This window comes from Perca flavescens, chromosome 6 (genome assembly GCF_004354835.1).
Source record: "Perca flavescens isolate YP-PL-M2 chromosome 6, PFLA_1.0, whole genome shotgun sequence".
Taxonomy (NCBI): Eukaryota; Metazoa; Chordata; class Actinopteri; order Perciformes; family Percidae; genus Perca; species Perca flavescens.
The window spans coordinates 4,872,233-4,884,732 of record NC_041336.1 but is presented as its reverse complement, the minus strand read 5'-3'; the positions used below and the strand labels follow the sequence as shown (position 1 = coordinate 4,884,732).

Below are 12,500 nucleotides of genomic sequence, written 5' to 3'. Positions count from 1 at the left end.
GATGTCGATGGGGAGCTCGTTCCACCATTTGGGAGCCAGGACAGTGAACAGTCTGGATTTCGTTGAGTGATTAGTTCTCCCTCGCTGTGAGGGGGCAGCAAGAGTTACTCTTAGAGCTCTCTGTGTCCTGAGAAATACTATCAAAGTACTAATGTTTAAATTTGCAAAAATACACAGAGCTAAAGGATCGTATCCCGACTCTCTCCACAGTGTCTCTCCCTGCCATATCTTTCCTAGCCTGGGGAGACCATCCTGATCTGGAGAGCTCCAGTTTTCTACTCTCAGATCAGTCGGGCATCGTTCGCCAAACGACCGACCAATCAGCGTTGGTTATGAGGCGGGTTTAGGTGTGACGCAACGAGAAGCTTCGACATGTTCGGTCTAAACAACGCGGCAGCTTCCACGGATGAGATGAGCGTAGCTATCGCAGCGAGTTTTATCCGAATTAGAAAGGATTCCTTCATTGAACGAAGAGCAAAAAAATGGCAGCGGAGGCTTTTCTCGGAGGAAAAGATGTTTCTGCTCTTCTCCCGACTGGTTTCGGCAAGAGGTTTGATCTGATTGGTTGATTTGGCCCGTCTATCACCAACTATAGGTGGTAGATAGACGGATGGTTTATCCAATCAGCTAACCAGGATTTTCGCCCCCTTCCCAAAAGTTCTCCAACGGAAAGTTCCCAGATGGAATAAGAAATCAGAATGTGTCATTATAACTATTTGACTGAAATGGTTATCAGAAATAATCTCAGAAATAATTTATTTAAAAAAAGACAGTTTTTGACTAAAACTGGACTAAAATGACGAGATTTTTAGTCAACCAAAACTTGACAAAACAAAAAAAGATATGTGAATGACTAAATATGACTCAAACTAACAAGGACATTTGGCACAAGACTAAGACTAAATTAATAATAGGTGACAAAATTAACACTATCGTGCCTTCTCCGTTGGGGCCTCTGAGACTCTGGAACAAACTTCCCATTCATACTAGGTCCTCCTCTACTGCCGAGATCTTTAAGTCTCGTCTTAAAACACTTTTTTATTCTTTGGCGTATGATTTAGTTTGGGGACATTTGTGTTATTTTTATTGTCTTCCTTTGTTTTTATAACATAATATGACTTTGTACAGCACTTTGTTCAGCCTAGGTTGGTTTTAAATGTGCTCTATAAATAAATTGACTTGAGTTGACTACTTCCTTCCTTCTTCCTACCGTCTTTTTTTAAGTTTTTGATGTTTTTTAGATTTTTTTTTGCTTTTTTAAAAAGTTTTTGTCTCCTTTTTCCATCAGCATTTAAACGTTTTCCAGGTTCAAGGCTGTAGTTTAGTAAATGTATCGCTGCTTGGCTTAAAAACCCAATTCAAAAGGGGGAACATTATTGAAAAGAGTTTGAGAACCAGTGTGACACGCCCCTTGTCTTTGTCCTCTTAGTGTGGAGCGCACCAACTGGAACGTGGAGGACGAGGTGGAGAGCGCCGTGCGGCCCCCCGGTGGTCAGGAGGCCTCGCTGCGACACCAGTGTAACGGTCTGAGCGAAGACTCGAGCTCCGAGACCAGCAGCTACTCGGAGAACAGCAGAACCACCACGGTAACACGCTCTCTAAATCACATGTGTCAGACTCGAGGCCCGCGGGCCAAATCCTGCCCCTTGCAAAAGTTTATTTATCAAAGATTGGACAAAATCCACTGGAGTTCAGTTCTCTTAAAAAGTTTGTTTACTTGCAGCAAGTAGACTCAGTTTACTTCAATGTGAGTAGAGAAAATGACTGAAGAGTGTTCACCACGGTGTCTCTTTAAAGGAGTTGGGAGTCGAGTTAGTTATTCGGTTCATGCAATCAGTAGCTTTTCTTCTTATCTCTGGTCGGGCCCGGCGTCTCCTCCACATTGAGCGCTCTGTCCTCAGAGATGCATCCTGTGCTCTTTGCGAGGTCACTCAGCTTTCATGGTTAACACATGAAAGACAGAAATACTCAAACAGCAGTTCGGATGCAAATCGTGAGCTTAGAATTATAATATAATATAATATAATCTCCGTTTAGGGTAGTTCTGAGATATTGAGCATCAAAGTTTTTACATACCAGCTATTTTGTGAGATGGAACCTTTTTATTTTATTAATAACTAACTAAGAAAATGTTGTTTTTACAAAAATAACACCACACAGGCATTAATAAACACCTAAGATTATGTCAAAAACTCAATTTCGGCCAAAAGTGGAGATAGAACCTTATAATTTTAAGCTCACGAAATGGTTTAAAGGTCCCATGGCATGAACATTTCACTTTATGAGGTTTTTTAACATTAATGTTAGTTCCCCCCAGCCTGTCTATGGCCCCCCAGTGGCTAGAAATGGTGATAGGTGTAAACCGAGCCCTGGGTATCCTGCTCTGCCTTTGAGAAAATGAAAGCTCAGATGGACCGATCAGGAATCTTCTCCTTATGAGGTCATAAGGAGCAACGTTACCTCCCCTTTCTCTGCTTTGCCCGCCCAGAGAATTTGGCCCCCCCATGAGAGAGATGATATTTAGTGATTACTCAAGTTACTCGAGGAACCGTTTCAGCCCTACTCTCTCCGTCTCTCCCCCCCAGGGTTCGTCGGTGGGCGCCGCCCCCCCCCAGGTGACCGTGGCCTACCTGAGTCCTCTGGTCCTGAGGAAGGAGCTGGAGAGTCTGCTGGAGAACGAGGGCGATGCGGTCCTGGCCCAGCCTCAGTTCCTGGACAACCACTCCATCATCTTCTGGAACCTGGTCTGGTACTTCCAGCGCCTCGGCCTGCCCAGCAACCTGCTGCAGCTGGTCCGAGCCTCGCCGATGGTCAGCCAGCTCACACAGGTAGCGGTAGCTAACGAGCTGTTAACAGGCCTCACCCCCACAGACGGAAGCTACGTGTCCCAACATTTGTGTCTTAAAGGAACACGCCGACTTATTGGGAATTTATCTTATTCACCGTAACCCCCAGAGTTAGACTAGTCCATACATACCCTTCTCATCTCAGTGCGTGCTGTAATGCTGTCTGACGGCTCCAGCGGTAGCTTAGCCTAGCACAGATCCTGCAGGTGAATGGTTCCAGCTAGCCTACTGCTCCCAATAAGTGACAAAATAACGCCAACATGTTCCTATTTACATGTTGTGATTTATAGAGTCACAGCGTGTACAAAAAACAACGTAACATGAGACACAGCCGTCTTCTATCCGTAAACAAACCGGGAACTATATTCTCAGACAGGCTTGCTGCGAGCATATCACTCCGCCCAAGTACTATATTCTTCCACCTGAGAATATAGTTCCTGGTTTGTTTACGATTAGAAGGTGGCTGTGTCTCATGTTACGTTGTTTTTTTTTGTACACGCTGTGACTCTATAAATCACAACATGTAAATAGGAATATGTTGGCGTTATTTTGTCACTTATTGGAAGCAGTAGGATTGCTGGAACCATTCACCTGCAGGATCTGTGCTGACCTGATGCTGCTGGAGCCGTCAGACAGCATTACAGCACGCACGGAGATGAGAAGGGTATGTATGGACTTGTGTAACTCTGTGGGATACGGTGAATAAGATAAAGTCCCAATAAGTCGGCGTGTTCCTTTAAGGCGGATTTATGGTTGTACGTTGGATCTACGCAGAGCCGTTGTGCGGTTAAAGGCCGATTTATGCCCGTACGTACGGTGGGGAGAACAAGTATTTGATACACTGACGATTTTGCAGGTTTTCTTACTTACGAAGCATGCAGAGGTTTGTAATTTTTATCATAGGTACACTTCAACTGAGAGAGACGGAAGCTTAAACAAAAATCCAGAAAATCACATTGTATGATTTGTAAATAATTAATTTGCATTTTATTGCATGACATAAGTATTTGATCACCGTAACAATTCCGGCTCTCACAGACCTGCTAGTTTTTCTTTAAGAAGCCCTCCTGTGTCAGGCAATAAAATATGTCATGCAATAAAATGCAAATTAATTACTTAAAAGTCATACGATGTGATTTTCAGGATTTTTGTTTTAGATTCAGTCACTCACAGCTCAAGAGTGCCTATGATAAAAAGACCTCTACATGCTCTTTGTAAGTGGGAAAACCTGCTAAATCGGCAGTGTATCAAATACTTGTTGTCCCCACTGTAGGTATGTGGACCAGACTCATCTCCTGTTTCTCCTTCTCCATAAACAACATGAGATCAAGGAGAGGGGTAACTTCTCCTGCTCCAGATCTCCCACCGTGGTCAGAAAGAACAGGAGGAGACCCTTTGGTTCTCTCACTAGGACTCTGAAGATAATCACCGTCACTCTCTCACTCTCTTTACCACACACTCCCCACGCACACATTTCGGCCCTGCTATTCTCACGCACACACCCAAAAGTATAAACGTCAGGTGTACGTAGGCTACAGCGAAAGCTCTGCGTGGAGCCTCAGCACGACCATAAATCACGTTTTATGCCTGGAAGGCGAGGTTGGGGGCTTAAAACACCAAACACCCTTTTTTTCAGACGTTTTTGTCACTTTATTCAACTCTTTGTTTTATTATTATATTGTTTTATTATTGTTTTACTCCTTGCCTCATTTAAATGTCGATATAGCAATTTTTTTAGTTACAAAAAAAGCATGAATTATGTTGGCTGATATTTAAGATTAAAGGACGTTGAGAGAATCACAAACTAGTTTATGGCAAAGTTTTTAGTCAAATGCTATAAAATTGAATAAAACACCCAAAGTTCAATGGAAGCAATCATTCATTTTACCTGTGAAGAACATTGTATGGGTTCCAGACAACCTGCATGCATGCATGCTAGTTATTTTGGGGCAATTTAGTTTTAAGAAACCCATACTTCTGATATTAAAAACTTTGAAGAGGGGTCAAAATTGACCCAAGGACAACACAAGGGTTAAGTCGTTGGTCCTACAGTGTCTGGTAATTGTCAGGAGTTTTCCCTTTCACACATTGACACCAGTGAAATAAAGTTAGGGTGAGATGAAAGACAGCAGCGCACTGATCCACAGAGTCTTATATCTCATTGTGTGTGTGTGTGTGTGTGTGTGTGTGTGTGTGTGTGTGTGTGTGTGTGTGTGTGTGTGTGTGTGTGTGTGTGTGTGTGTGTGTGTGTGTGTGTGTGTGTGTGTGTGTGTGTGTGTGTCGCGTTTCCCAGTCGGACAACTCGGCCGTGAGGGTGCGGCTCCTCTGGGACACCCTGACCCCCGACACAGACCAGTGGCCGCCGCTCTACATCCTCTGGAGGATCCACAGTAAGACAAACAATTCAATTTTTGGTGTCAAATCAACACTTTACAGATAGAGTAGGTCTAGACCACACCATAAATTACAGAGACCCAACAATTCCTCCCAAGAGCAAGCATTTTGGTGCGACAGCGGCGAGCAAGAAGTTCCTTTTAACAGGCAGAAACCTCGGACAGACCCTGACTCTTGGTTGGTTGGGACACAGAAACACTCATACAGATATACACATATAATAAAAATATGGTATACAATAATTATAGCAGTTGGAATGATGCACAGTGGCAATTACAGTAAAGATAAAGATAATAGAACTGACAAGAAATACACTGAACTAAATTATAAACACAACACTTGTTTAAGCCCCCATTTTTCACGCGCTGAACTCAAAGATCTAAGACTTTTTCACAAAAGGCCTATTTCTCTCAAATGGGCCAGCCTAAGGCACACCTGTGCAATAATGATGCTGTCTAATCACCATCTTGATACGCCACAGCGGTGAGGTGGATGGAGAAGTGTTCACTAACACAGATTTAGACAGTTTCGTGAACAATATGTGAGAGAAATAGGCCTTTTGGTACATAGCAAAAGTCTTAGATCTCTGAGTTCTGCTCACAAAAGTGTATATAAAAGTGTATAAGTGTAATAGACCTTTTTCACGGCAGACATGTTGACATGTCATAGTAGGAAAAGCACAGGTATATTTAAACCCATTACTGATGGCTGCATTCCACTTAGGAGAGGTCCTGGTATTAAACCATTACTGATGGCTGGAGAGGTCCTTCCATTACTGATGGCTCCCACTTAGGAGAGGTCCTGGTATTAAACCATTACTGATGGCTGCATTCCACTTAGGAGAGGTCCTGGTATTGTTCATGCTGACTCACTGAAATATCTTACTGGGACACTTGGTGGAACTGAGCCATCGTTAAGGTGATCAGTTTCAGCTGTGCTTCTCCTACTATGACGAGTCAACATGTCTGCTGTGAATAAGGTCCATTGTCTTTAACTCCTTCATGAGATTCCTCCTCCCCTCCTCCGCCACCTCCACCAGGTGGCGTCGCGATGAGAAGCTGCAGCTGGCGGAGACACAACCACCCGTTCACCCTGGCCTTCCTGGAGGAGGTGCTGCGCTGGGTCGGCATGAACGAGGTGCACAAAGCCGTCACGCTCTTCCTGGACACGCTGGCCAAACAGCCGGGCTCCGCCTGGACGCAGAGGTGGGCTTCAACGATCAAAATCTCTCTCGCCCGTTCACCAACTTGTCTTTTTTTTTTTTTTCATGAATATTTACCACCACCATCTATTCCAACTACCGTATTTTCCGGACTATAAGTCGCTCCGGAGTATAAGTCGCGTCAGTCAAAAAATGCGTCATGAAGAGAAAAAAACATATATAAGTCGCATTTCTTTTGAATTAGTTTTTTCATCTGTCAACTACACAATAGCACACAGATCAACAGGCTGAATACGGTATGCTAACGTAACACATTATTATTATTATTAGTTATTTAACTATATAGCACACAGAACAACTAGCTAGCAGGGCGTGGAGCATGGAGGTATTAAAAGGCGTGGAGACGTAGCTGCACCGTGAACGAGCCCCTCCAGACTCCTTCCTCCAGCTCTGGCCATCTCGCTTTCAGCCCACGATTAGCCGATTAGCCGATTAGCTTTCTCTGATTTCTTCATTGCAGTAAGAGTCACCTTTTCGCCAGTCTCCCTCACAAGTTTCTCCCTCATTTCAAACTCTCTTTCTGCTGCTCGATTACCGTTTTCGGGGCTGCATATTTTACTACCTGCAGTTTGTAATCTCTTTTCTTTCTCAGTTGTCTTTAGGAGGAGCGTTCTAGTTGTCACAAGCCTAGAGCGCCCTCTCGCGGCTGTAGACGGTAATGTTTTCAGTATGAATTAACATGTAAAAACATGTTAAATTATATATATTTTGATATATAAGTCGCACCTGACTATAAGTCGCAGGACCAGCCAAAGTATGAAAAAAAGTGCGACTTATAGTCCGGAAAATACGGTACTCCTTTTGGCTAGAAATTTAACATTTGCATTCGTATGAACTGGGATAGAAGCTCCTCGTACTGTGAACTGCGTGGCGCGAGAGAGATGATCGCGATATATGATCTCAACGCTAGATGGGAGAAATTCCCACACATTGGACCTTTTAAGGTTCTTCTTTAAACATATAAGGCCCTGCATGGACTCGCAGCACCTGTTTTATCTGTAAAATCCTGACTTTTAACTTGTAACAGAGTAGTGCACACTACACTACACTGCAGTATTGCTACTTTTACTCAAGCAAAAGTACTTTTTCCAGCGCTGGACAGGTTTTGGGCAGCATGAATAAGATTTGAATAAATGTGTCCTTTTTAAAGTATAATTTTTGAGTTTTTTTTATGCAGTGATATTACAGAAGTTGTTGTAATTTATTGTTTGTGAATCACAGTGGATGTTGTGTGTGTGTGTGTGTGTGTGTGTGTGTGTGTGTGTGTGTGTGTGTGTGTGTGTGTGTGTGTGTGTGTGTGTGTGTGTGTGTGTGTGTTTTTTGTGTCTGACAGGAGTGTGTACAGAGAGTTCCTCTTCCTCACTCTGGCAGCTATGGGCAAAGACCACGTCGGTAAGTCACTGGTTTCTGTTTTATTTATTTACCAGGGATGGTTTTCACATCAATGTGCACTTTCTTCTTCTTCTCAGGATGCAACCGACTTATGTCGTCCTAATCTTTAAAAAAAAAAAAAAAGATCATAAAAACTAAAGTTACTGTGCAGTTAAAGGCAAGGCAGCTTTATTTGTGTAGCACATTTCAGCAACAGGGCAATTCATAGTGCTTTCCATAAAACATTAAAGAGCAGTTAGAAACGATTAAAAAGTTAAAACCAGATAAAATACGAGAATAAAATTTACAGTGCAGTATAAGAAATGAACAATTATTTAAAGGTGCCCTGCCACACATATTTCATGACTTTGTGGTGACGTGTGAAGCTCTACCATGGACTATGACATTTCTTTGTGGATAAAAGGCCTCGGTTACCTTGTTTCAAGCCATTCTAGCCTGGTATAGAAAGCCTGCAGGGAGACTCAGCAAGATCTGTGCCTCATTAATGCCTGTCCCCTGAACACACTGTAAAAAGACAACGTAGAGACAGAATAATGATCTCTGTCTGTCTCTCTCTCTCTGTCTCTCTCTCTGTCTCTCTCTCTGTCTGTCTGTCTCTCTCTCTCGCTGTCTCTCTCTCTTTCTGTCTCTCTCTCTCGCTGTCTCTCTCACTCTCTGTCTCTCTGTCTCTGTCTCTCTGTCTCTCTCTCTCTCTCTCTCTCTCTCTCTGTCTCTCTCTCTCTCTCTCTCTCTCTCTCTCTCTCTCTCTCTCTGTCTCTCTCTCTGTCTCTCTCTCTGTCTGTCTGTCTCTCTCTCTCGCTGTCTCTCTCTCTTTCTGTCTCTCTCTCTCTCGCTGTCTCTCTCACTCTCTGTCTCTCTCTCTCTGTCTCTCTGTCTCTCTCTCTCTGTCTCTCTCTCGCTGTCTCTCTCTCTGTCTCTCTCTCTCTCTCTCTGTCTGTCTCTCTCTCTGTCTCTCTCTCTCTGTCTGTCTCTCGCTATCTCTGTCTTTCTCTCTCTGTCTCTCTCTCTGTCTCTCTCTCTCTCTCTCTCTCTCTCTGTCTCTCTCTCTCTCTCTCTCTCTCTCTCTCTCTCTCTCTCTCTCTCTCTCTCTCTCTCTCTCTCTCTCTCTCTCTCTCTCTCTCTCTCTGTCTCTCTCTCTCTCTCTCTCTCTCTCTCTCTCTCTCTCTCTCTCTCTCTCTCTCTCTCTGTCTCTCTCTCTGTCCCTGCAGCTGCGTTCGATAAGAAGTACAAGGCAGCGTATGCGCGGCTCTGTGGCTCTCTGAGCCGCGAGGAGCTCCGTAAGAAGCGCGCCCAGCCTCCCGGCCCCAAGGCTGTCGACTGCCGACGCAGCTTCCACCCACCGCTCGAATGCTGATGACTCCCCCCCCCCCACACACACCTCCCCCCTGTGAGGGAGGAAGAGGAGGATCCCTGCCGCCCTTCGCACGCTTGTATCCTTCCCCTCGCTGCTGCCTCCTGCTGGCTGGAAGTCGGAGTGACCTGCTTCCTTCCTGTCCTCCGTAGCTCTGTGTCAATCCAGCGTCTCCTCGTGTCTTCATACACAGTACAGGCCAAAAGTTTGGACACACCTTCTCATTCAATGTGTTTCCTTTTTATTTTCATGACTATTTACATTGTAGATTCTCACTGAAGGCATCAAAACTATGAATGAACACATATGGAATTATGTACTTAACAAAAAAGTGTGAAATAACTGAAAACATTATTATTATTATTATTAATAAGGGAAATAATTCCACTAATTAACCCTGACAAAGCACACCTGTGAAGGTAAAACCATTTCAGGTGACTACCTCATGAAGCTCATTGAGAGAACACCAAGGGTTTGCAGAGTTATCAAAAAAAGCAAAGGGTGGCTACTTTGAAGAATCTAAAATATAAGACATGTTTTCAGTTATTTCACACTTTTTTGTTAAGTACATAATTCCATATGTGTTCATTCATAGTTTTGATGCCTTCAGTGAGAATCTACAATGTAAATAGTCATGAAAATAAAAAGGAAACTCATTGAATGAGAAGGTGTGTCCAAACTTTTGGCCTGTACTGTAACACCCGGAAAGAAAGTTTAATGTCTGACGGAGACGATCCGGCACCGAAGAGCTCGCACGAGGAACGTGCTGAGCCGACGAATGCGCGTGAAGGCAAGAAAAACTGGCGCAGGCCCGGGTGGGTCCGTGCACGTCCGGAGGGATCAGCTGTGTCGGTGTGATATTTCAGTTTCCCCCCTTGTTTTTAAAGAAAAAAAGAAAATGCACATCCAGATAGGTTAAAAGTGCTGTAGGTAGGACTGTGTCGATCCAGGACTTAGCCCCAAAAAATGTAACAATCGACAACTTCTAAATCCTTCCGCCCCCCTTTCTGCTGAAGCCCAAAACGGTCTCCTAAGCTCCTCCCCCCACAAGGGTGAATGAATGCGTGTGCATGAGCAGTGATTGGCACGCAGTTAGACACCCTCATCCTGGCCCTGATTGGTGCATCTGAACAGTTAGACACCCTCATCCTGGCCCTGATTGGTGCATCTGAACAGTTAGACACCCTCACCCTGGCCCTGATTGGTGCATCTGAACAGTTAGACACCCTCATCCTGGCCCTGATTGGTGCATCTGAACAGTTAGACACCCTCACCCTGGCCCTGATTGGTGCATCTGAACAGTTAGACACCCTCACCCTGGCCTTGATTGGTGCATCGGAACAGTTAGACACCCTCATCCGGTCCCTGATTGGTGCATCGGAACAGTTAGACACCCTCATCCTGGCCCTGATTGGTGCATCTGAACAGTTAGACACCCTCACCCTGGCCCTGATTGGTGCATCTGAACAGTTAGACACCCTCACCCTGGCCCTGATTGGTGCATCTGAACAGTTAGACACCCTCACCCTGGCCCTGATTGGTGCATCTGAACAGTTAGACACCCTCACCCTGGCCCTGATTGGTGCATCCGAACAGTTAGACACCCTCATCCTGGCCCTGATTGGTGCATCTGAACAGTTAGACACCCTCACCCTGGCCCTGATTGGTGCATCTGAACAGTTAGACACCCTCACCCTGGCCCTGATTGGTGCATCTGAACAGTTTTTGCACTAAAGGCTGTAGGTGGAGCCAGAGGAGCTGGATTTTTATTTTAAATGACCTGCTTCATGTAGTTCTACAGGAACATAGGGTCAGTTTCAGCAGATATGACAGAAAGGTAGTTTTATAAAGTCTCTTGCAGCGGACTGAGAGTGGGAGAGTTGTACGATGTCAGATTTATCTTTACCGGTGTGACCAAGGACAACGGTTAGGATTTTATTTTGAAAAACAGGGTTGAATAAAGGATCTGAAATGCAGGGCTGAGCGTCAGTGATACACTCTCAGACTCGACCCAGCGAAGAAGATTTTGGACTTCAAGAAGACTTCAAACTCCAGGAGACTTCTGATGGTCTCTCCGTATGTCTGTGCAGTCGAGGAAATCTCCAAACGAGAAAGCTGAGACTTTTTAAACTCCCTGAAACGTGAAGCCACTGAGAATTGGAACATGTTGGATCTCTCCCAATCTCTCTCTCTCTCTCTCTGGTTTTTGTTTTATAAAAGTAATAAAAAGTCCGAAGCCATCCATCATTTAACGCTCGAGGAAAACTTAGAAGACCTTGATCGCTTCCTGAAAACTTGAGATCTTCCATTTGTTGGGGATTCTTCCGGAGGGGCGGAGACTACCGGATAGTTTTAATATGAAGCTACAGCATAGTTTAAAAGGTTTCGGAACTTTTTACCCCCTGTGTTCATCACGGTGGCCCGAATTTTAAAAAAACCAACCAAACGAGAGTCTCACAGAATGCCACTAAAGTCTCAAAATGTGTTGGTTGGGTAATAATGAGAAGTTTACCTTTGTTCGGTCAGGTCCGATCCGAAAATGACTCATAGGGCCCTATTTTAACGATCTAAAACGTGTGGCGTGAAGCGTCTGGTGCAGGTGTGTTTAGGGCGGGTCCAAATCCACTTTTGGTAGTTTAACGGCAGGATAAAGGGTCCGTGCGCCGGGCGCCTGGTCCTAAAGGGTTGGTCTTAGTGTCTTCATTAATCAGAGGTGTGTTTTGGGCGTAACCTGCAATCAACCAATCAGAGATCATCTCCCATTCCCTTTAAAAGCCAGGCGCGTTTGGACCTTGGAGCATTGCTGTTATGATGGAGGATTTGCACCGTAATATTTTTATTTGTAATCTTCTGCGTGTGTGTGTGTGTGTGTGTGTGTGTGTGTGTGTGTGTGTGTGTGTGTGTGTGCTGCTGTGCGTCCCTGTGTGTGTAACAAGCATAGTGTGCACGCGCTGTGCACGAGCCTAGGAGCATTTTACTAATTCTCTGTTAAAATAACAATGAAATGCTGCGTTACTGATTTTAGACCAGGTTTTTGTTGGTCAATGGTGCGATCTGCCTCAAGATAGCAATATGCCCAGAATGCACCTGAACACACCTCCCTGTAAGACCAGAATGCACCTGAACACACCTCCCTGTAAGACCAGCACGCCTAGAATGCACCTGAACACACCTCCCTGTAAGACCAGAATGCACCTGAACACACCTCCCTGTAAGACCAGCACGCCCAGAATGCACCTGAACACACCTCCCTGTAAGACCAGAATGCACCTGAACACACCTCCCTGTAAGACCA

General features: G+C 44.7%; 1 protein-coding gene across 3 annotated transcripts in view; it reads left to right on the top strand.

Moving 5' to 3' along the window:
* Nucleotides 1-9,442, top strand: part of dennd4b (DENN/MADD domain containing 4B) — a 106,065-nt gene extending 96,623 nt beyond the window's left edge. For all 3 annotated transcript variants that reach the window (XM_028581725.1, XM_028581724.1, XM_028581723.1), the window contains 6 exons: nucleotides 1,430-1,586; nucleotides 2,586-2,828; nucleotides 5,140-5,236; nucleotides 6,280-6,445; nucleotides 7,796-7,854; nucleotides 9,063-9,442. In XM_028581725.1, the coding sequence (XP_028437526.1) occupies nucleotides 1,430-1,586; nucleotides 2,586-2,828; nucleotides 5,140-5,236; nucleotides 6,280-6,445; nucleotides 7,796-7,854; nucleotides 9,063-9,208 (868 nt within the window). In that variant the 3' untranslated portion in view covers nucleotides 9,209-9,442. The remainder of the gene's footprint in view (nucleotides 1-1,429; nucleotides 1,587-2,585; nucleotides 2,829-5,139; nucleotides 5,237-6,279; nucleotides 6,446-7,795; nucleotides 7,855-9,062) is intronic.
* The last annotated feature ends 3,058 nt before the right edge of the window (nucleotides 9,443-12,500 follow it).